The sequence below is a fragment of the Rissa tridactyla genome, chromosome 13 (assembly GCF_028500815.1).
Source record: "Rissa tridactyla isolate bRisTri1 chromosome 13, bRisTri1.patW.cur.20221130, whole genome shotgun sequence".
NCBI classification, from domain to species: domain Eukaryota; kingdom Metazoa; phylum Chordata; class Aves; order Charadriiformes; family Laridae; genus Rissa; species Rissa tridactyla.
In genome coordinates, this window is record NC_071478.1 from 3,801,143 (window position 1) to 3,823,473 (window position 22,331).

The 22,331-nt window shown below is 44.4% G+C and overlaps 3 protein-coding genes across 8 annotated transcripts; 1 reads left to right on the forward strand and 2 right to left on the reverse strand.

The window, feature by feature from the left end:
- Positions 1 to 628: 628 nt before the first annotated feature.
- Positions 629 to 5,401, reverse strand: UNG (uracil DNA glycosylase). 2 transcript variants are annotated; one of them, XM_054220012.1, is made up of 7 exons: positions 5,231 to 5,401; positions 4,460 to 4,660; positions 4,276 to 4,371; positions 3,409 to 3,506; positions 2,895 to 2,983; positions 2,487 to 2,665; positions 629 to 1,965 (listed from the first exon to the last, which is right to left on the reverse strand). In XM_054220012.1, exons 1-7 carry the CDS (start codon positions 5,318 to 5,320, stop codon positions 1,825 to 1,827), a joined length of 894 nt encoding a protein of 297 aa, XP_054075987.1. In that variant the 5' UTR covers positions 5,321 to 5,401; the 3' UTR covers positions 629 to 1,824. The 2 variants fall into 2 exon arrangements, with proteins under 2 accessions (XP_054075987.1, XP_054075986.1); XM_054220011.1 differs by lacking the exon at positions 5,231 to 5,401 and having other exon boundaries at positions 4,460 to 4,799.
- Positions 5,402 to 5,561: 160 nt separating this feature from the next.
- On the forward strand, positions 5,562 to 11,315 carry ALKBH2 (alkB homolog 2, alpha-ketoglutarate dependent dioxygenase). Of its 3 annotated transcripts, XR_008469163.1 has the most exons (4): positions 5,562 to 5,877; positions 6,486 to 6,541; positions 7,973 to 8,085; positions 11,178 to 11,315. XR_008469163.1 is itself a non-coding variant. In XM_054219653.1 (3 exons), exons 1-3 carry the CDS (start codon positions 5,673 to 5,675, stop codon positions 7,135 to 7,137), a joined length of 714 nt encoding a protein of 237 aa, XP_054075628.1. In that variant the 5' UTR covers positions 5,562 to 5,672; the 3' UTR covers positions 7,138 to 7,321. The 3 variants fall into 3 exon arrangements, 2 of the variants coding, with proteins under 2 accessions (XP_054075628.1, XP_054075629.1); XM_054219653.1 differs by lacking the exons at positions 7,973 to 8,085; positions 11,178 to 11,315 and adding an exon at positions 6,828 to 7,321 and having other exon boundaries at positions 6,486 to 6,684; XM_054219654.1 differs by lacking the exons at positions 7,973 to 8,085; positions 11,178 to 11,315 and adding an exon at positions 6,828 to 6,955.
- USP30 (ubiquitin specific peptidase 30) lies at positions 8,387 to 22,159 on the reverse strand. Of its 3 annotated transcripts, none has more exons than XM_054219651.1 (13): positions 22,040 to 22,159; positions 21,742 to 21,851; positions 20,639 to 20,821; positions 19,253 to 19,356; positions 18,379 to 18,477; positions 17,589 to 17,628; positions 17,228 to 17,322; positions 16,426 to 16,485; positions 15,226 to 15,312; positions 14,548 to 14,628; positions 13,288 to 13,507; positions 12,493 to 12,601; positions 8,387 to 11,431 (listed from the first exon to the last, which is right to left on the reverse strand). In XM_054219651.1, exons 1-13 carry the CDS (start codon positions 22,111 to 22,113, stop codon positions 11,167 to 11,169), a joined length of 1,527 nt encoding a protein of 508 aa, XP_054075626.1. In that variant the 5' UTR covers positions 22,114 to 22,159; the 3' UTR covers positions 8,387 to 11,166. The 3 variants fall into 3 exon arrangements, with proteins under 3 accessions (XP_054075626.1, XP_054075624.1, XP_054075627.1); XM_054219649.1 differs by having other exon boundaries at positions 17,589 to 17,631; XM_054219652.1 differs by lacking the exon at positions 14,548 to 14,628 and having other exon boundaries at positions 17,589 to 17,631.
- Between the last annotated feature and the right edge of the window lie 172 nt (positions 22,160 to 22,331).

The window sequence follows — 22,331 nt, forward strand, 5'->3', positions numbered from 1 at the left end:
CCCCCCCACCCCCAAACCTCTACAGGCAGGAAAAGCTGGGGGTGGTCGTGAAGGGACACAGCCGCGGCCCCACCATGCTCCCGGGGCCCTTCCTGAGGGGGACGATACCACTCACCATGGGTGCGACAAGCGCCGGTCACGACTGCCCACGCCGACACCGCCGGTGACGCTTATCTCGACCGGTCACTCCATGCAGGCCGGGCCGGGGGGGCTGGGTGGCAGGCCGTTGGGTGAGCCCCCCCCCACCCCGTCCCTCCCGACTCCCCCGAGCCCGGCCGTTGCCCTGCGGTCGCGTTCCGGCACGTGACGGTAACGTCAAGCAGAAATATTTCCCTTGGAAAACTTCTGCTGGAGGGGAGGGTGGAAAGGGACAGGAGGGGAGGCCCTTGGCGTGGCCGGACGGGACACCGGATCCTTGGGGGACAAAGGTGCCCTGGCCCCGCGCCCGGTCACGGGGGCGAGGAGGAGGAGGTCCGACACCAGCGGCTTTGTGTCCCCACGGCGGAGCAGGGACCCCCCCAGGCCAGCAGCCATTGCAGAGCCAGGGCCTCACCTCGGCACCTGTCTCTCCCTGCCAACGTAAGATTGCACCCGTCCCTTCCTACCAACGTAAGATCACACCACAACATAAACCAAGTAATTTTTATTTAAAAAAAAAAAAACAAAAAACAAACCTGGGGAAAAAAGAACAACAACCAAACAAAAAAATACAACACGGCCACAGAAAGTGTAAACTTCACTTGTACTAGTGTTACCTATCGGAGCAGATAGCAACGAAAGGTTTACAGCATCATTCTATGAAAAGCGATGTAGTTTCACAACAAAGAAGGCACTTCGGTTCCATTACAGCAATTATAAAGTCAAAGATGAAGTGGAAACCCAGAGGTGTGAAGTCCAACCTTGCCTTCATCCTTGAAGTCCCAACAGTTATTTTCAACGGTGGCCAGAAACCAGATTTGCTCCTGTGAAGGCAAAGCACAAACCTCCCTGTTTTAAGATCTTTTAAGATCTTAAGTAATTCGCAACCGTCACCCCTTCGGTTGGCAGATCTTGATGAACAAACCTTTGCTGCTGCCATTGGCAGGTACCACGAAGTTCACAGTCATCACAGCTCACCTGGCATCCAAGCGATTAACGCACCCAGAAAGAATCTAAAAACTTAGGATTTTCCTCTCTAAATGCCAACAAAAACCTCAGAGCACGACCACAGCCTTGGTCGCAGCCTCCCCTCGGCTGCTGGGGGGAATTTACCCCAAAACCTTGAGAGTACAGATACATCAAGTAACTCTTCTGACAGTGTACAGTCTTTACGGTCCCAAGAGGACGTTATTTCTAATAAAACTCGCAATCTGCAGCTAAAAAGCTCAAACCATTTTCTCCCATGGAGTCAGCTCCGCACCCCCAAATATGAAATGTGGATTTGCGCAGTAGGAGGCAAAGCGGGAGGAGGCAAAGCAGGGTATTTACAACAGCTGAACAGCTTCACCTGTAGGAAATGACATCCCTTCACAAGAGCCTGAAAATATATTCCCGTTAGAATAAACACACACAAATTAATATAGAAGTCTTTTTTTTTTTTTTTTGCTTCAAACTAGGCTGAGACCTGTTCAAACAGCAGAGAAGTTGTCCACGTAACACTCCAACCTGCTCTTTAAAAAACATTTTTAAAAAAATATATAACATCTCTGAAAGTTTGGTCATTTGTTCCTTGATCAATATCCACAGAGTAATTTCTCAGGTCAGCAGAAGTTTTTCAGAAACGAGACAACCCCTGAGACAGGGGCTGTTTTCCAACCATTAGACCCCACAGCCTCTGCCCACAGCTCAGAGCGCTCGCCAGTCAATGGGCTCCTTGCCGGATTTCTTGAGCAATTCATTCGTCTTCGAGAAGTGGCGACAGCCGAAAAACCCTCTGTTGACAGAGAGAGGCGAGGGATGAACCGTCTGCAGGACGTGGTGGCGTTTCTGTAAAGCATTAGAGGAAACCGCTCGTTAAGATTTGCATGTTTTCAGCTCCCTGGACAAGGCTGGCTGCGTCTGCCCCCACCACGCAGGTGTGATTTCCTCTCTGCACCTCCTCAGCCACCAGCCTCAGGACCCAAAAAACGGGTCATGAGGACCAAGACTTTTATCCCACTGAGCAGAGGAGGATGGACTACGTCAAGCAACAGTAACACCCTGGCCGTTTTTCAATTGCTGTAATCCTAACAACAAATTCCATACTTATTCATGAGCTTTTTCCTAGAAAAAAAACCAGCTCTGTCCTGAACTGAAGGCTTTTCTGACAACAGAAGGTTACACTTGCTCCACTTTTATTGCTTAATTCTGGCAAAAGGCTAAGCTGGAAGAGAAGGGCGACTAAATTTGACAGCACAGTTCAAGCAGGGAGAAACCCCCAATTCCGTAAGGGAAGTGCCCTCTAGTGTCCACCCAACTGAAGGAAAAAAATTAGCGAGGGGGAGGAGATGAGAAGGAGTAACCTGTACCCGGTCAATGGAGCTGCCTTTCCGCTGGGCGTAGGCACCCCACAGCATGAAGACAACCCCGTGCAAGTTCTTGTTGAGCCAGGACACCACCACGTCCGTGAACTGCTCCCAGCCCCGCTCCTTGTGGGAGGTGGCCTGGTGAGCTCGCACCGTCAGGACAGCGTTGAGCAGGAGCACTCCTACCAAAAAACAAAGCAGACGGATGGAGGATGAAGCAGGATCGAGCGTTAATTGCTTTTTCCCCCTCTTCCCCTGAGAAATGATAAATTAGATTTTCATTCTAAGGTACCTGTTAAGCGACAAGCGCTCAGAATTTATTTTCTTTTACAGATGGCCTGTTTCCAACCATGAGGTTTTTCTCTAGCCAGACTTCTTCATGACACATTACTAGAGTGTCTTTTAACTCACCTTGCTTCGCCCAGCCAGTTAAATCACCGTGACCAGGATGAGTGAAGCCTTCAATATCTGTAGACAGTTCTTTGTAAATATTCTCCAAGCTGCAAACAAAAACATCAGAAGATTTTAAATACGCATGCTCAACGATAAGAGCAAACAGCACCACTTACTGCTATTACGCTAAACAAGAAGAGTACCGATTTTAATCTTATCGCTTAAGATGATAAAGCCATTTGTAGAAGCAGGGTAACAAGCACCTATCCAGGCACACAAAGGAGGAAGCTTAATGAGAAGGTCTCAGCACAACTGAAAATGCAAATTTATGTCCCGTATGCTCTTCAGAATATCAAACTATACAGAATTATCCAAAATTTTGCAGTGATGCTTTTTTCTAGGCAATACGCAACTCAAATTTCAGCAGTCGCAACATGCGTCCTACCACTTAGCTGATTCACAGCCATAATTAACAGGGAACTGCAAAAAATTTGTAAAGAAAAGGGATTTTGCAAATTGAGCGCTGTCATACCTGGGAGGAGGTGGAACAGGCTTCTGGACACTGAAACAGAGCCCATGAGCTTGATTAGGTCCATGATACGGATCTTGTCCCAGAATGACAACCTTTACCTGAAAGCAGACCTTTGTTAGCACTGAATTATAATCAGTATTATTCGCATAAGAGGGGAGAAAAAAAAAAAGGCTTATAAATGACCTTCACCCTAAAACAAACACACAGAAAAAAAACCCCAAACCCCAGAAACTGAAGATCAATCACTGGCATCTCATTATAAACAAGTTAGAGAACACAGTCCCGCCCTAACAGTAAGGATTAACATCACTACAGCTTTGCTGCTAAGATCATGAAGATATTTTGAGTGCAAAAGACCAACGTTTTCTAAGAGCCGCAATAAAACACCTTGTGAAGGCATTTTCCAAGTAGATTTCCTCATGTTTTAGTTTTATGCCACACTTGCTGCCATGTTTTTGACGTGGCTTATTAGCAGCGAGATTACCTTAATCACTATCTTTCTTTTTTTTAATTATAGTTCACTACACAGCAATTAAAAAAGCGATGCAAAAGATCCAAAAATTAAGTGCTACATTAGTTTGGTAACACAGGAAAAAAGGTCAAAAGTCCAACTAAAGTTTTGAAGGAAATTCTGTGGCCAGTGAGAGCAATAAAACAATAAAACAGTGTTTCAGTATCAGAGATGAAAGAGAAGCCAAGATTTACAAGTTTGGAGAGAGAAACAACAGCATCCACCTCACATGGGATGAAGCTTAAGGGACCAAACATCGAATTAAGGTGTTTGTGCCCTCAACCATGTGTTTTCAGCGTTTTAGATGCACCAGCAGCTGGTGGGACCCCCCTCACCTCTCCCCAGGCTCTACTCACATCCCTGATGTCACACATCTGCGTCCAGGTGAAGACTTGGTCGGGGGGTGGGTAGACCGTGTAGCGTTTCCTCTCTTCTGCTACAAACGCCATCAGCTGAGGGGGGAAAATCGGGGCGGGGGGGGTTCAGCCCAGGGACAGCGGGCAGCAGCCCCGCCGCCCGGGAAGAGCCCGCCTCGCTCACCTCCACGAAGTATGGCTTCGAGAACTCCCCGGCCAGCTGCCGCCGCCAGCTCTCCCCGAAGCCCGGGGGGACATTGCGCTCGGCCAGCCGCTGCCGCGCCGCCTCCTTGTTCTTGCGGATCCGCTCCAACTGCTCGGGGCTCAGCAGCGAGGCCTTGCCCGTCTCATCTCCCGCCGCCTTCGCCTTCTTCACGGCGCTGACCTGGAAGGGGCGAGCGAAGAGGCGGCTGCAGTGCGAGCGGGGGGCGACGCGGCCCACCCACAGGCCCAGCAGCGGGAGCAGAAGGACCGCCATGGCCTCGCCGCGCCCCGCCCTCCGCGGGGCGGCCGCGCACACGCGGGTATTTCGCGGCAAAACAACAGCGGGCCCGCCCCCATTGGCCACCGCGCCAAACCAGCCCCACCCACAAGCGGGAAGCCTAAACCCATTGGTTAACGGGAAGAACACGCTCCTCCCTACTGGCTCGCCGCAGCCGGCGGAGAGCCGCTCTGCCTAGCAACCGTGACGCGGCGGCGGCTCCCAGCGCCCATTGGGCGACGGCGGAGCGCGGCCTCGATTAGCAGCTCAGTCAGGCGTGACAGGAGCGCGGGGTTTTTGGAAGCAGCCGGGTGGCGCGTGGCTTCCCCACCCCACCAACGGCCGCCAAGCGCCGCAAGACCCCCCTTCTCCACAGCCGCGAGACACCCCCCCTTCCACAGCCACCAGCCCGCCGTTCGTCAGCCCTCCCTGCCCCTACAGGGCCGCCGGCGCCCCCGACCCCCCTTTCGCTACCTCCTCATCGCTGCCCGCCTCCGGAGAGCGGCTGCGCTTCTTCGCCGGCGCGGCGCTGAAGAAGGAGTGCAGCGTCTTCTGTCCGATCATGGCGGCGGCGGCGGAGCGGGCGAGGGGCAGCGGTGAGGGGCGGCAGAGCTGAGGGGCGGCAGAGCTGAGGGGCAGCAGCGGTCCGGCACCGGGCGGGTGGGCGGGGTGACGATTTGGCGCCAAAAGCGCGCGCGTGCGCGCGCAGGGGCGGGGCCTGCTCAAGAGAGGGCGGTGTGGGCACGCCCTGCGCGTGCGTGTTGGCCCCGCTCGATTCCCCCCCCCCCCCCTTCCCTCCCTCCGTAGCTGCTGAGGGGATTCCCGCCGATACAGCTCGGTCTCGCCGCAGGGAGGAGGAGGCGACCGTGCTGAGGCGGGTGTCCCCGCCGCTGTCGGTGTCTCCGAGCGGCGGCCGATGGACAGATACGTGGTTAAACGCCCCCCCGGTGAGGCGGGGGGCGGCGGGAAGAGGCCGCGGCCAGCGGAGCCCGCCCCGGGGCAGCCCCCCTGGCAGGAGATCCGCGCCGAGGGCCTCAGCTGCGACTACCGCCTCCTCTTCGGCAAGGCCGAGGCTGACGAGATCTTTCAGCGGCTGGAGGAGGAGGTGGAATACTTCGAAGGTAAGGGCCGCAGGGAGGGCTCGGTTTACAGTCCCCCGGGCCCCCGCCCGGTGAAGTGTTTCCCTTCCCGGCCCGGCCCGCCCAAGGCGAGTGCCGGGGTGATTCCGGTGGCCTGGGCAGAGCTGCTGGGCGGTGGGAAGGTTTCTGCAGGCGCCCGGTGTTTGCATAATCCAGCCCTGCCAAGTGAAGTGCGAGCACAGGTCTGGTCCTGTTTTACTTAGCTTGAAGTGCGTGACAAGCGGTTTCATTCACGTTTTAATGTTTGCAGAGAACAGGGCTAGTCCTGGAAGGATGACAGGAGGCTGTTGGTAGATGTAGTATATGAGACATCCCCCGTCACGTTAATTCAACAACAGAATATGATGGGGATGCTCATCCCCGTTCGTTGCATTCAGTGGTCATAAAGCAGCGTCGCGCTTGAGAGTTAAGTACTTTGTTAGGACAGAGACACTTGACCACAGATGACAGCTTTTGGGTTGTCATCAGCATCCTCATTTCTGTTGTCCCACGGGAGTTTCACAGAAGCTCCAAACCAAGATTGTTGAAACTGTGAACTGCAGAGGTAATACAAAGTTGGTTTTATTCCTTCTCATCTCTTGTTTAAACAGGTGAAATGACGAAATTGCATGTGTTTGGCAAATGGCATCACATTCCAAGGAAGCAGGTAACCTATGGAGATCCTGAGTTAACATACACTTATTCAGGCGTTACCTTTTCTCCTAAGCCGTGGATACCAGTTCTCAACCATATCAGAGACCGCATCGCTTTGGACACAGGACATACTTTTAATTTTGTTCTCATTAACAGGTATGTCTGATCTCCGATTGCATCAAGCAGCTTGTTCAAATGAAAAATTGCTTGTGCAACGCTACTGACAGATCATTGACAAATTGGTTTACATTCCTTTAATTAGATTGGTAGAAGAACTAATTAATCTGTTCTGTGTACAGATATAAAGATGGTGGGGACCACATAGGTGAACATCGAGATGATGAGAGGGAACTGGTTCCACGCAGTCCTATTGCCTCTGTGTCCTTTGGAGCTTGCAGGGACTTTGTTTTCAGGCACTGTGATTCCAGAGGGAAAAACGCAACGCGCCACATCAAGCCCATCAAACTGCAGCTGGCCCACGGCAGCCTGCTGATGATGAAGTACCCCACCAACGTGTATTGGTACCACAGCCTGCCCATCCGCAAGAGAGTACTTGCCCCAAGAATCAACCTCACTTTTCGGAAAGTGATGGCTATAGCCAAGAAGTGAATTATACAGCAATCAAGCACCTTTTGACTCTGAAAACAGGAGCTTTCTTCCCCAACATAACTGTCAAATTCTCACTCAAACACTGTCTTTGATGATCCAAGGAACCAGATGAGCAAATTAAACTAGGAGAGGAGATAGTGTACTTGGTAACTTGCTAATAAAGACTGCAACTACTGATTTTAAATGCCAAGAATCCTTTCTCTCTGAAATGTTGCTGTAGTCCTGCCGATACATACATTTTCAATGAGTAATATCCTTGGCTTTGCTCAGGAGGAGGTTTGTTCTCAACTGATCTTAATCTGGCCAGTTTTCCAAAAAGATCAAATTACTCTATATCCTTCAGATCCCAATGAAACAGTTTATAAATACTACAAAGTACAAGACGTAATCATTTACAGTGAGCCTGAAAGCTGATACTGTTCAACAGGTGACACTTCCATGTATGCTCTGTCGATGAGCTATGAATTGCGTGTTTTTAAAATGTAAAATACAAGTGAGACTGACATGAAAAGGAGGAGCACTGAGATATGAATATAGTGAGCGTGACATGGCTGGCTGCATGTTTTAGTGTCACTATGACTTTTGCCTGCTTATGTTCCTCTGCTGCTCTACTTCTGTGGGAGACTGGGTTCTTTTGGTCAGTGGCGTGGTGGGGCAGGAGGAAGCACGAGGTGCTACCACACAGGGCAAGGGCCCCCTCTTCTGCAGGTCCTTTGTACAGAAACCATAAGATGACCTCTTGGGGAGAGACTGGGTTGGACCGTTTATACAGACAATGCAGCATGAAAGGCTACAACTTCTGAGAGTGTCTGTTTTTCTAAATAATCATCTGTAGGGATTCCATTCTGACTACCTGAAAGCCATCACCTTCCATCCTGGCAGTGAATCCTGATGAAATGAGGAAAGGCTGTTCAAAGTCACCGACAGGTCTTGAGGAATCAAGCAATGGTAAGTACTGAGCGAGAATGTGACCTGATCCCCGTGTAACCAGGGTACAAGCATCTGAATTAATGATGGGCTCTATCCTTCAGCAGTAGGTCCATTAGGGCTATGTCTGTTTAGATGATTTGGAGTTGGTACTTGCCACCCTCTGCCACTACCAGAACATGCTATATATAGTGTGAATTGCTCCTGCATGAATGCTTCTTATCCAGAGAATGTTAAGTGCTGCTTCCATTGGATATATCAAACGTGGTTTGGCTTATAGCTTGGCCTTTGTTTCAAGACATAACCACACAAGAACAGCTACTTTCTCTAATAAGTTTATTCTTTTATTGCTACTGTACAGTTACAAAAATACCCTGAAGTGAAAACACAACTTCAAACAGCAGTGCAGTGGTTTGGCTATAATATAATTTTTTAAATAATGCACAAAATAAGACCAGAATAATCCAAACACAGAGATGTCATCATGGAGGTCTTACCTAGTGTTTTTTTTTCACCTTTTACATTTTATTAACACCACCTCCACCACAGGAAGCTTGTAAGTAACAGCATTTGATGAGCCTCATATGCCTGTGCAGAGCCCAATGACTTCAAAAGGTGAGGGTTGGGTGGCAAACATCTGCAGAGGTCTTTGATGCTCACAGTAGGCTGGGAGCATCCAGCGTAGCTCAGGACCAGGACCAAGGTGCTGACACTTTACTTCCTTCCTCACACTGAGGGCTAAGCCAAGACCACCTGCTCCTTCCTAACAGTGAAAACTAGAACAAATGCTGACTACTCCACCCTCATCTTTATAGCCCTTGAGGAAGCTTTCGGAGGAAATCTGCAGCTGAGTGAAATTGAGCAGTTTATCGGTGTTGGTACAGCAACTGTGCGTTCATTCTCATCAAACCAGTCCCTGTTGGAAAGCAGCTCTATGCAAAAGAAAAACAGATGGAACACGCAAGCTTGCAGTAGTATGTGGCTTTCCGTCCCTGTTACGAGCTGATAAATTTAAGACTTAGCCTATTGTGTGCGTATGTTCTGACCCACCTCCAGCATTACTGCTTTCTAAACAAAGTGACCTGTTCAGATGAACTTCTCAAAAATTCAGTTAAAAACTAAACAGACCCTGTTGAGAATAGATATTGCAGAATATACGTTGCTGGCAGTGGAAATGTTTTGAAGTTCTGAGGTACAAATGGTAGACCTGCTGGAGCCCGATGCTTTGCATGTTTTTCTTTAGATGACATCCAGCACTGCTTTATAGAGCTCCTGCTGCACATCTGTGCTGCCCAGAACAGAGGGTTCTCACCTTCTCCAAGTCAATGGCTGGGGCATTTTTGGCATTTTTCATCCTTCTAGGTTTTTTGTTTTGTTCGTTTTTCTTGCTTTTCCATCACTTAAAATAGAAAGGTTAAAACCATGATACTGCTAGCCTAGCACAGACAGGGAGACTTCTCAGGAACTAGTATATCAGTGGATTTATAAAGACTATTTTATGTGCTATGAGCATTACTTGGAGCAGGAATTGTGATCCATACTCTGGAATGATCAGCTGTGTAAATAGTTTTGCATATACATCCATTACCACTCCTGGTTTGGCTGGTTTTGAGCCTTCCATTAAGGAACTCTGAATGCCTATGAGCTTTGGGCAGCAATATGAATACATGAGGTACAAAGTTGCCCTAAAAAACTATTAAGACAGTTGTTACCATTTGAAAACGTAGTTGCTGTTTTACACTGAAAAAGCTTGTCTGATAGAAAAGAGATAAAAATAGCCTACATACTTTATTCCTGGTAATTTCAAAGCAGTCAAAAGGATAAATTTTGCTGCTTCTCCCTCCGTGCTTTGTTTGGGACTTCTTTTTTTACATGTCAAACAATCTAGAGCAGCAAACTACACCTTACTTCCATTTATACAGCAATCTGTATCTAATGCAGTGACACCTGTCTTTTCAGACTGCTGCACTACTTCACAAGACAAGTAAGTGCCCACCAGTCCCGATTCAGTTGCGTATACTCTTAACTTCACAAGGGTGCTTGGGTTGCTGTACATCTCAGCTCACAATCACAACCGGTACAAGCTCTAAAGCTCAGCTGCAAGCCAGACAGCATGTATCTGAATGGTTGATGAAAAATGGCAGTTTTCAGCATTAAAATAGGACGGGCAAGTCTAGAACACCAATTACAGTAGCCTTGAAATCACAGCATTAAAAGTTGTAGTCAATACTACAAGCAACCGTATTCAACAGCTTCATAGTGACGAAGGAAATTACAATACTGATTGCTAGCAAACACTTCTGTCTCTTGATTTCAGCTATATTCCAAATATACAGAGCAATAAATCAGGGTCTCAGTTCCTAATAGATTGAAAAACTTAGATTTTCTCCTGGAAAAAGGAAACCACACTTTCAATCAGCAGAAGTATTCCTATGATGTATAAAGAACTAAAATATTAGGAAAATGATGTGATCAGGGAAGTTGTTTTTCACATCGTGCCTATTATGTAGAGATTTATTAATTAGCCAGGACATCAAGAGAAATCCGATTCCGTTAGTAGTTCATCCCATCATCTTGAGACATTTATCAGAACGCAACTGACATGCAGCAGACTCAGACAATGGTAAGGTAGATACTCAAATAAGCTCAAGGCACTTTGTTTCTTAAATCTTTGCCTTTGATAACAGTAGCTTCCCATCAACCACTTCTGGGGCTCCCCTGTTGAGAAACGTCTGCAGCGAAATGTATAGGATTAAGCATCTCCCTTTGAAAATTTACATACGTGTCAGAATATGGAATACAGCCTTGGGAAGTCTGTTTGAAATGTCTGTTTCAGAGCTGTGATGTTGACAAAGTTACTACCTAACAGAATAACTGCTTCTCTAACACAGATATACTTTGGACTGCACGACGTTAGCAGACCAACTTTGGGTAGCGTAATTTTGGTACAAAACACAACTCCCAGCAGGAGCCAGCCATTGCCATGGAGAGAGGGGAAAGTTAAAGGGCCCGTGGTGGGTTATTTGCATAACAGACAGGAGGTGCAACGTAGATCTCATTAGAGGAATTTTGTCAGTTTTTGTCCTTCTTCTGCTCTGTTCATCACTCTTCAGCCCTCAACTCCAAGCTTTGGTGCTGTACCCTCGAGTGAACACGCTCGTAAAAAAGCAAGTAAGCACTAGAAGAAAGGACTTCCTGCAAACTAGCTTTGCGAACGGTGTCATCAGAAATCCACAGCCACTGACTGCTGACAGAGAGTGGGTTCTTAGGAGAAGGTGGAGAGCGGCGGTAAGTCACAAAATGTCCAGAATGCATGTCTCCATGATGAACTACAACTGCCATCAGACGGTAAAGGTATACAGGGGAACTGAAGAACAAATGAGAAAAAGGAGAGGGTCAGCAGCTCTTGCAGGTCACGACATACCAGAAGCAGCCCCATGTGGTTTGTCTTCAGTTTGAATTTCTTTTTAGAGCAAATAGCTCCGTAAGAGACATACAGGCTTGCAGTTACTTTGCAGTATACTAAGTCTTCACTGCAGTACTGCTTTATTCTGTTATTGAGAAAACCAAACCATTTATTGTAAAAGTTTATGCTACAGAGCGCTACTACATTTTGTACAGCATAACTGATTCAATTTTCAACAGCGTTTTCCACCAAACCTACCAATGTGCCAGTATTTAGTTCTTAAAGTTGTTACTGGACAGAAAAGCTATTCTAGAAGAATGTGCTTTTAACTGAAAAGAGGCAAAATTGCAGGAGGTAACCCACGGATAACACTGGACACACTTTGGAGGACTTGCTCTACAACTGTCTTCGTAACAAACACTTGGCAAAAAATGCTTCCAGGCTTCTTATTTCACACACTGATTGTGGGAATTGTCTCCCACATGGGGAAGATACAGAATGGGTGATAGAAGAAGTGGTATAGAACTAACTGGTGTGACAGTAAGTGAACATTCTCAAAAGCCAAGAAAACAGATTATCAGGAGAAGCATCAAGTAGAATCGTGGCAGTTGCAATTTAAATCAAGCTTGTTAAATACAATGTTTGAAAAAAGTCTGTAAGAGATTTATGGCTTTCTTGCAATAGTTTTAAAATCAGAGTAGAGGAAAAATGAAAGGAAGGGGTAGACGAAAACAGCAAGAATAAGATTATGGCTATTCAGAAGGATGATTTACTGCATCATGAACCAGAGAAGGGAGATTGAGTTTTGCTTGTAATATGCAATACTGTCTTTTCTAGGAGAGAAACTGAGCCAAAGAAAACCAATAAAAATGAGCCAAGAGAAAAGAAAAAGAATTTCTGCACAGAAGCTAGGATGGATGTTAAATTCTGTGACTATGCAGCCTCACAGTAAAGACAGAATAAAGGAAGACATAGTTTGAAGGGACAGAAATTACAAAATAGGATACAAATCTCTAACTTACCTGCATTCAGGGAATGCAGCAAGTGGAAAAGTTCCTGAGGACATTAAAAATGAAGAGGAGCAGGCACCATTCATAAAGAGCGGTTTAGTACCAGATGGTTGTTCTGCATCTGCAAGAGAAAGACGACACTCAGTAATTTAACTCAAATGCTACTATTAGTATTGCTAATAACAGTGCTTCTGTTCCGGCAGTACCTTTCGTCACAGAATGTGAAGGTATTGTACTCATTTTAATTCATTACATATTACAATCCCCTAAGAGATGCAGAGGAGTATAATATCCAAAGACAGTGGTAACTGTTTCTAGACGACACAAATATCAAAATGACTACGTTTACAAAATCCCAACTAAATAGAATATTGAGCTGCCTAAATGACAGACCTATTACAGCTAGATTTTTTAATTGTTTTTAAGAAGTCACCATTCCCAGCATTCTTTCTATGCTTGTCCTGAAGCCTTAGAAGAGATCACTAACAAGATAATCCCTTGGACTTCCCGAGTTCAACATTCCTTCATCCTTAACACAAAACTCACATGTTTTATGTTCAATCTGGGATTATTTTGTTTGTTTGTAAGTTCTTTTTAATATTTAGTAAGATCGAATTAAATTATCAAAGCTGAACTGTAAAGTTGGAACAGGGTATATCCTAATGCTTGCAGGGAAGGGATTTCCACGTGTCCTCTTTTCCCAGATCCAAATAAAGACACTGCTCTTATGTTCGTTCTGCACATTATGATGTTTTGTCACTGAAACGTAGAAATACGTGATAAGATTTTTATTTTCAAAATAAGTACCTGAAGGTTTTACTGCTATTCCATCCTTTGTGCCAGGTGTTGTCTCTTCAGTGTTTTTCTGATTCAGCTCATTTTGGCTTGATTTATGAACAGGAATGCGATATTTGTATATGTCCATGATCAGGAACTCATTGAACTGTACGTGTTCGTGACGTTTCAGAGGAGTGCCTTGGTTTGACCAGCTCAGTCTTTGCAGATGGATACACAAACACTGAGGAAGCTTCAGCAATATCCCACAGAAAAGGAGAGACAAAATACATTTTAAATTAAGAAAAACAGCCGTCGAAGTTAAAAGCATACTAACAGAACTGGTAAGTCTAGTGGATAAGGAAATACACCACTGAACTGTTCCCCCATGTGCTGCTCTATCTGCGTGTGAGCTTACTGGCAATAGTATCCCCTAAGACATGACACTAACTCACAACTCTTGAGATTTCTGATGCCGCCACTATGCTCGCTCACTAGGCAGTAGGATAGATAGCTAGAGTTAATAATTTTCTCCAAATGGAAGAAAAATAAATAAAAATACTTGTGTGCTCTTAAAAAGCACACTATGAACCTCATCTAGCTTGTTGATCTGAAAGGTGGAAATGAGGATTGAAATTTGTTGGAGCAAGTTGTTATAAGACATTTGCTAATACTCAATAAGTAACAGCTTTGCACAGCGAGAGTACCAGGGGAGAAAAGGTCAAGCAGTTATAAATATGTGACATTCAAAGTCATGCCAGGGTTAACCTCTAACAATAAGTACACATTATTATTAATGGCACCCAAGGCTGTTAATTACAGACCAGTGCCCTGTTGTCCTCTGTATTATATGATTACAGAGCAAAAAAATAATAAGTTTCTAATATAAACTACACCTGATGTTTAGCACCATATTCACTTAAACCACCTGTATTTAGAACATTTTAATTTCTTTGAAACATGCAATTGCTAAAGTTCTTACAAACATTGTATATATGAATCACTTCACTTACCAAGGAAATCAAGAATTAATGCATGACATATGAACTGCCATCGAGCCCAACTCACATTTAAATGCTTTGCTGAATAACAGTAGAATACTCACATTCTTTAAGCTATGGACTTTGATATTTTCCTGAAATGAGGCCTCAATGCCTACAAATAGTTGACAAATGAGCTTACTTTAAGTAAAACTTTAGTCTAATACCAAGAAGTGGACATCAAGCAAAGAGATCAAAGAACTTACTGTATAACAGGATTTAATAATACGTTTGGAGGGTTAGTTTGCCTCACCTTTCCTAATTTTAATTGCTTAACAAATGTTGTTCTCTGGTTTTCTACACTCTGTCCATTGAGAATCCCTTTTGCCTGAATCTGAAATCAAAGGGAAAAAATAGTCATTTGATTACCTGCTGTATCAGATGACTAATAATAGTGCAGGTCTGCACAGCGTGGACAACAGTAACTGTCGATCTAGAACTATTCTCAGTCCATCAATTACATTATTTTCTAGGAATTTTACTAAGAATTGCTGACCTATCCTAATAGGTCTAAACCGAAATCAAGCAGAAATGACAGAACAAGCCCAGTCTCCATTTCTGTTGTTTTTCAACCATGTCATGTGCCATTTCTGTTGGTTTACAAACAAGCCCCTTTGGCTCTGTGCTATCATTAACTGACAGGCAACTGTAAAATACTGTTTAAAGTACCAGAACAAAAAATGTATGTCAAATATTATCTAAATAATACCGGGTAATTGCAGAACAAAATATTTGTAAATTTTGTAATACTAGTAATAAATAAAGCTTCAAAATACTCTGTGAGGTAAGATCTCCATTTTAAATATAAGAAATCCCAGGCAGGCCAGAGGCTTTCCTGAAGTCACGAAGAAAGGAGTAGAGAACTGAAGCCGTAATTCTGTCAGCAGGCTTAAAACTGAGCTATAAGGTTATATAAATTAAAATGACATACTTTAGTGCAGTTGTCACATACAACATCCTTGACAGATTCAGAGGAGATGAAATGATGGAGGCAGTGGTCCAGCGTCATAGGACGGCCCTTAGGATGAAAAAACAAAATTATTTGCTGTAGTTCTAGGGTGCATACCACTTAATTTTGTGAAAAGGTTTTTCTTATTTTCTTCCATAGAAACTACAGAATTACAGACTTATTTCTTGAGAAAACTGACTAAATGGATTTGAGTACAGAACACTGACAATGTAACTAACTGTGGGGATTCCTCCTCAGTCTGGATTAAACATGGAAAACATCACGGCCTGTAGATATGAACAATAGTTATGACTCTCTGTGTGACTCCTTTAGTGGGGTTTTAAACTACAGTTACTATTTTTCTCTAAAGTTCCAGCACTTCATGGGTCACTTTATGCACTCTGACCCTCTATATAGGAGAAATACAGCATTTAGTTAAATTTAGGCATTCCTTCCTATTTTTTTTGTAGACTATACTACATAGTGCCAAGTATGAAGGGCATAATCTTCAATGATGGTATAAAATAAAACAAAGAGCACGAGATGCATCCAAAACCCAGCCCTAGCTGTCCAGGGGTGTGTTCTGTAGGCACCACTCAGAATTTCCAGGACTGCAAGTAGTCTGCTACTAGTCTGGAAAGACAAATCTCTAGCAGGTATTAAGTAACAAACTGTTATAGTTCAAAAATGTCACAATTTTGCCCCAAAAATCTACAACATTTTGTCATTTTTTCAGAGAGCCAAAAAAACCCAGAAACAATTTCCAGCTGAAATCACTTGATCCAAAAGCCTGTATTGGGTAACTTGTGTACTACCACCACAGAGACAGAGCACCCGAAGGTCACCTTCCGAGACTGCCAGAAACACACAGCCCTCGGGGTACAATCTGGTCTGTTCAAATTACGCAGAAAGGACCAAACACTCCGCCAGGAGAAACAGAAAACTCTATTTGTGTCAACAAAGTCATGTTTGTTGTACTAATTGATAATTTGCACCAACCTGTTAGTGATAATGTACTGCGTTAGCACAACGGGATCATTTATAAAAAGGCAAGAAAATAAACTGTAGCTACTCATTTACGCTTAGGCTGTAGCATCTTTAAAAGGTACTAGTGAAGATAAAGTTATGAGGACACAGCCGTAGGCAGACGGGCTGGATCGTGCCTTAATGAGGGATACGTACCCACACAGCTGCTGGAATACTCAGGGAGAGACTGTCAAAGGTATCATACCTCACAGGGCTCTGCAAGGAAATATTTCACGTATCCAGTGAGCTAAAATTTATGACAGTTCAAAAAAAACCCTAGCCATCCTCATAAAAGATGAACATATGTCCCCTGGTCCACAATTATCTGGTGGAATAGGGTCAAAACCCCCCACTTTGCCAAGCAGAGTGCCAGGGAACACGAGGTACACCAGGTGCTACTTAGCCTGTACTGAAGCTGCCCCTGCTCACTTAAATTTGTTTACAAGGTTTTGAAAAGTAAAAGTACTAAATGTACTCTTACAGCTTGATCTACAAATGATATTTACTCTCTGTATTTTTTCCCTGTCCAGGTTACCTTCATCTCCTTACTCTGGATAACTGGACTGCAACTTAATTGGGCTTTGCATGTGCAAACTCAATACTGCGTGCTGAATGAATAGCTAGTCCTAAAACACTACCCATGTGAGTGGATTTTCAGTATATCATAGCTGTGGTACTGAATATTAAATATACTAAGATATTATTCGGTTCGATAAGGCAGCTGTTACCCCACAAAGTGGATCATGCTTAATTTTCTTCAGTATATTTAGTGATACATTCTTGTTCAGCACCAATGCTGTAATAAGTACCTGAAAAAGTAACAGTGTAAGCTCTCAGTTCAGCAAACCTTTGGAGCTTAAACCGTCTATGTCAGAGACAAGGGATGATGGTTTCAAAACGCGGTCTGAGTGTTGGGCATCCTTCAATTATACATACTACAAGACACGCATTCTTATACCTGGTGTTCACAGTGTTTGCAAACCATGTTGCTGGTCAGCCTTCCGTGAAAAGGATGCTGAGATTTCCAGTGATTTGACACAGGGGGAAGAGACCCTGAAACACAAAATTGAAATTGTCCTTTTCGTTTCAATACAGCCATGTTCACTGCTCTTAATTCCACATTTTTGGCCCACAGTAACAAAAGTAACTGCTCTAAAACATGTTCTGTCCCACTGAAAAATAATTAATGGGGGGGGTTATAGCTGAAGAGATATGTTTCAGTCCAATACAGACAAAGATCAATTAATATTATCCCTTTAACAAACAAAGTGACTACACTATGACTGAATATTCATATTTCAGAATGGAAGAACGCATACCTCTTGTTCTGCAGCTTATTTGCTTTTGGGTTATTTCTGGCTGCTACAGAGGAAGATAAAAGATTTCATTAACCCCACCTCAGAAAGCATTAAGTATTAAACATGTTCTTATTTCATCCCTGATATGCTTTTCTGACATTAAGAACAATTGTGGGAGTTTCAGTGTCTCTATATTTGAGGAAGGCCAAAAAACCTACTTTGCGACAAATTTATAATTGACGAAACAAACACTTCTAATACAACAAATAATTAATGTGCAGAATTCTTTGTCTCTGAGTACTGAAATAAAAGCTTAACAGATTTTATAAACCCTTTGTATGTATTTTAGACAAAAAGAGGTAGAAACTTTCCATCTGCACTAAATTTACCACTAAACTGGAGGATAAGATAAATTTCATCTCCAAATGGACTATTCCATAAATTTCTGGTTTGCAGTTTTCAAACCTCTTTCATGTGTCAACTCTTAGAGATAAGAGTATCTGCTTCGCTGGACTACTGTCCTGTGCTGGTATTTCAATCCCTATATTCAGTGGGTTTAGGAATGCAAAAGCCCTCATGAAAGTGGGATCACTGTAAACTCAAATACATTTGCTTATGAAAACCATTTTCTATTCTTTAGTTTGCCTGACCTGTCGATTCATTTCTATCAGAGTTCTAAAGAACAGCTTTGTAAACATAGTGAAAATATCTTCAGTCTCTAAACAGACACTTTATACTTGACACACTTAGGAATCTAGGCAGACTACAGAAACTTCTCCTGATAATGAAATAACACCGGTAAAGAAGTCACCTCCAGCGAATGCACATCGAACAAATGTGTCACACGTGGCTGACGATCCCGTTCATCTTCTAATGAAGAGGTAAGGACATGAAATAGCTCATGAGCGTCCTATTAGATAGAGGCATAAGACTTAAGAGGAACCAAAACCAAAAGAAATTGTACATTAATAGTAATCATTTGTGCATTTGCTGCAGTTTTGTCAAAAAGCTTTCTTCTGTAAAGCTGAATTTTGTACCAGCACCCATTAAAAATATTCTGGGCCATATAAACTCAAGAGACTAAAATGCTCGGAGAAAGAAAGAAAAATGAATGCACAAATGCCTGCTTTCCTTGATGTCAATAAAAGTGTATTTGAAATCTATACTGTTTGCTTTGGCTCTGAGATATAGAAGATAGAACCATGTTTTATGAGTGAGATAATTGGTCGAGGTCATTGGCCAGCTGCACTTACTTAGGGGCTGAAAATACTGAAAACAAAAATTAGAAATCTTTTATGTTACATGTAACTAAATTTGGAAATGTTAGTGGGGTCTGTCCCTCAATGCAGTGTGGCACATTAGCATAGACCCATTATCTATAGCGAATTTAGGGCTGTGTCTGTTCTATTTTAATATTACTGGCTCCATTGTATCAAATCTGAAGGTAATTAAGTATGAGGTTTTGAAGCAGCCAGGGTTTCCATGACAAATATCTACGCAAACCGAAAACACCATTCATCAATCACAGGTTGTTTTCCTTCACTTTTTAAAGCAAACTTTTCACTACGACAAAGATTCAGCTTTGACACTGGGGGCTATTAGTATCACAGCTTCAGTTTTCTGGTATTCCGTATCTAAGCAGTGAGGTGCCTATCAGGCAGTCTTAACTTGAATTCTGTAATCACCTGCTCTTCAAATGATGAGATCTGCCACCTGTACAGCCTTAAAACTTCTAAGAGACAGCTTGCATCCAGGACGTCATCTTCTGTTACCTCTTGGCAGGATAAAGCTAGAGACATCGCATTTAAAAATGTTAGGGAAGAAAAGAACGGTTAGAACCGGTTAGGAAACAAAGACTGGTTAGAACACAAATCTGTTTATTTTAGATTTTATGTTACTTAAGCATCATACAATCAATTAGAGCAGTTATTCTTGATTAAGACAGGTAGACAATGACAATCAAACTAGTATGGATTAATTACCATTCTAGTCTGATTCAGGTTGACTGCGTACATTCTCCTCATCTATGCAAATTTAAAGGTTTCTCAACTAACTGTTACACAGAGAATAAACACTGAAAAAGACAAATTTTTACCAATGGACTGGGTAAAAATTGGTAGTTTACATGTCACAGAAACCCCAGTATCAATGCCCCATCATCCTTACATCAGTTAAATGTATGCGATCAACTGGCACGATTTTAGTATGAACAATATCCTGAGGCGTGAGAACTTCCAATGGATTCCCTTTAAAACAAAGGCCTGCGAGGAAAGCCAGGGAGAGCCAACAAATCGCTTCAACATTTTGAGTGCTTAAATAGGATGTAACTGATAGATGAATTTAGCACAGGGGCAAGTCTGAAATGGGCTACCAAATCGGGGTTAGAGGCTTTAACATTTGTATCCAACATCATACAGAGTTTCTCATTTAATAGTCCACATTTTGGGTAAAATAGTCAGCTTGGGAAAAAAATGCTTAAATCATTTTATAACGCATTATTTTTCTTTTATATAGAATTCTGAGTGTCCATCTGATTGTGATAATATTTTTCCTATTTCTTCAATTATACTGAGTCCATATTCATATGGTTTTAACCATTTATATTCTATGAAGAGCAAAAGCATTAAAGCCTGTGGCAACAGGTTCCATAACCACATTTTCAGCACCCCTGTCGCCCCCTGCCTCGATTTGCTCAACCCGCTGGCAAACGGCTTCTTCGGAGCCACGAGCGGGGTGCTGGGTTGGCTGCCCGCTGCTTCTCGATTGCCAGGAGAGTTAAACCTGAAAGTTTTCAGCTGTTGGCCAAGAAACAAACGGCTTTGGGGACACATGCAGCTGGGCTTTGCATTTTTTAGGCTCGGTACAGTAAGTTAATACCTTTTGGATCACTACCACTCCGTGAAAGTTGGTTGAATTTGGCCAATGAGTTCAAAGTTAGTAGAGGGAAATTAAAAAGAGAAGAATACAAAACCATATGAACTTATTTTCTTTAGGAAAGGAGACTAGAAACAATAAAGCTTAAGCTAAACATTTTCTTCTTAGTTTATCACGACGTGAAAACATTAAAGTACCTCTTAGGAGATGCAGCAAAGTGACAGACAAGTATTGATGCTCAGTGGACTGGTTCTGCTCTGTCTTGTATTGTGCTGTAAATTCTTCCAGCCACTTGATGAAAGAGGGACAGGAAGATAAGCCTTGCAGCAAAGAGTTCATGAAACAGGTGTTTCCTAAGTTAAGAAGGCCAGGTACAAGCCCTACAAATAGAAGTGTAAGAGTTTACACTATAAAGTCTAGGAAAACCGTACCATTTTCAGTAGCAAGGGTTGTGTTAGGTACTAAATTATTTCAGTTTATTTGGTACTTGCACCCCATGAAAACTAGAAGACCCTGGTATGTGCAACAGCATACTATGAAGTGTTTATATACATGGTGGTCTCTGAGACTTACACTACTTAAAATCTTAAAATTTATTTGAAAAATACTCTTTTTTTTCTGATAGGAATAGATTTCTATCAACAAGACTTAAGGTTCAGGATTATCTGCAAATTACCGTACAAACTGTAAAATTCTTGGTTCCAATACACAGTGCAGACACCCCAGTGCAAGTTTACGGGAGCCGGGGGGGGGGGGGGTCACTGCTGCAGCGTTGGGTGCTTCAGCTTGGTTTGGGGGAGATTTGTCCTTTCCTCACATTGTTATGAAAACTCTTGGGTTGCCAAGGATTAATAATAGGTATTTCTGTACGACTCTGCTTAGGGAGAGACTTTCCCTTCTCTTGTACTAACATTCAGCGAGGACACATTTATTTTGCATTCCAAAATGCAAAATAAAATAAGGTGCGTTACCTGCAGCAGTTCAGTAAGGAACTTAGAGAAGACATAAAAATGTCACAATTTTAGAAAAATGTCAATTGATACAATTAATACATCACATAAGTAAGAAAACTCCTTTGTTCAATACATAATTTTTAATTTGTTACATTTCTAAAGAGGACAGCGACCAAAATTTTATCTTTAGCAAGAGAAAATAATTTACAGGCGCTAATAATGAAAAAGAGAAACAGGTGCATTTCCAACAGCCAGGAGAGCGCTCAGCCGAACCAAAATGCAGAGAATCATTAATTCTGGGGGTTTTCGGAGCCGGGGCAGGCTGTCCTCCCCCCCCCGCCCCTTACCTTTCCTCCGCCGCTTCCTCTCGGTGATGGGCCCCCACAGCACGTACATCCCCGCCGCCACGGCAGCGGCCACCCCCCCGATCACGCCCCAGTTCTTCATCACTTTATACCTGAAACGGGGAAAAAAACCCGACCACATAAGCGGGCAGCCGGTACCTCTGGCTGCAGGGACGGCGGCGGACGCCCATCACGCCGCTCCCGGGAAGGGCCGGCCGAGGCCGCTGGCCCCACCGGGCCGCCGCCGCCTTCACCGGGACCGTTCCACGCCGCCCCCCCGCCCCGGGCCTTCCCCGCTGACCTGGCCGCCGTTCCGGCCCGCAGCAACCTCCGCACAGCCCCGTCCGCCTCCGCGGCGCCGCCGCCGGGCAGCATCGCCCCCCCGCCCGGCTCCGCCGCCGCCGGAACCAGACCCCCGCGGGCGGGCGGCGCGGCGGAGCGCCGGAAGTGGCGCGGGGGGGCCGGTTAGCGCGCGGACCGCCCCTAGCAACAGGCGGCGAGCGGTCGCCAAGGCCGCGGGGAGCCGGGCCTGCTCCGGGCCGGCCCCTTCACCGGGCATGAACGGGGGAGGGCGGGTGTAACGGACCGTCCCC

Excerpts from the sequence above, each read along its gene's own strand:
- UNG (XM_054220011.1), bottom strand. The coding sequence starts at position 4,753 with ATGGCGGTCCTTCTGCTCCCGCTGCTGGGCCTGTGGGTGGGCCGCGTC. Across the intron at positions 4,372-4,459 it reads CGAAGCCATACTTCGTGGAG|CTGATGGCGTTTGTAGCAGA; the intron begins GTGAGCGAGGCG and ends TTCCCCCCTCAG. Across the intron at positions 2,984-3,408 it reads CCTGTTCCACCTCCTCCCAG|CTTGGAGAATATTTACAAAG; the intron begins GTATGACAGCGC and ends TTTTGTTTGCAG.
- ALKBH2 (XM_054219653.1), top strand. The coding sequence starts at position 5,673 with ATGGACAGATACGTGGTTAAACGCCCCCCCGGTGAGGCGGGGGGCGGC. Across the intron at positions 5,878-6,485 it reads GGAGGTGGAATACTTCGAAG|GTGAAATGACGAAATTGCAT; the intron begins GTAAGGGCCGCA and ends TTGTTTAAACAG. Across the intron at positions 6,685-6,827 it reads AATTTTGTTCTCATTAACAG|ATATAAAGATGGTGGGGACC; the intron begins GTATGTCTGATC and ends TTCTGTGTACAG.
- USP30 (XM_054219649.1), bottom strand. The coding sequence starts at position 22,113 with ATGCTGCCCGGCGGCGGCGCCGCGGAGGCGGACGGGGCTGTGCGGAGG. Across the intron at positions 17,632-18,378 it reads TCGATGTGCATTCGCTGGAG|CAGCCAGAAATAACCCAAAA; the intron begins GTGACTTCTTTA and ends CTTCCTCTGTAG. Across the intron at positions 16,486-17,227 it reads GCAAACACTGTGAACACCAG|AGCCCTGTGAGGTATGATAC; the intron begins GTATAAGAATGC and ends ATTTCCTTGCAG.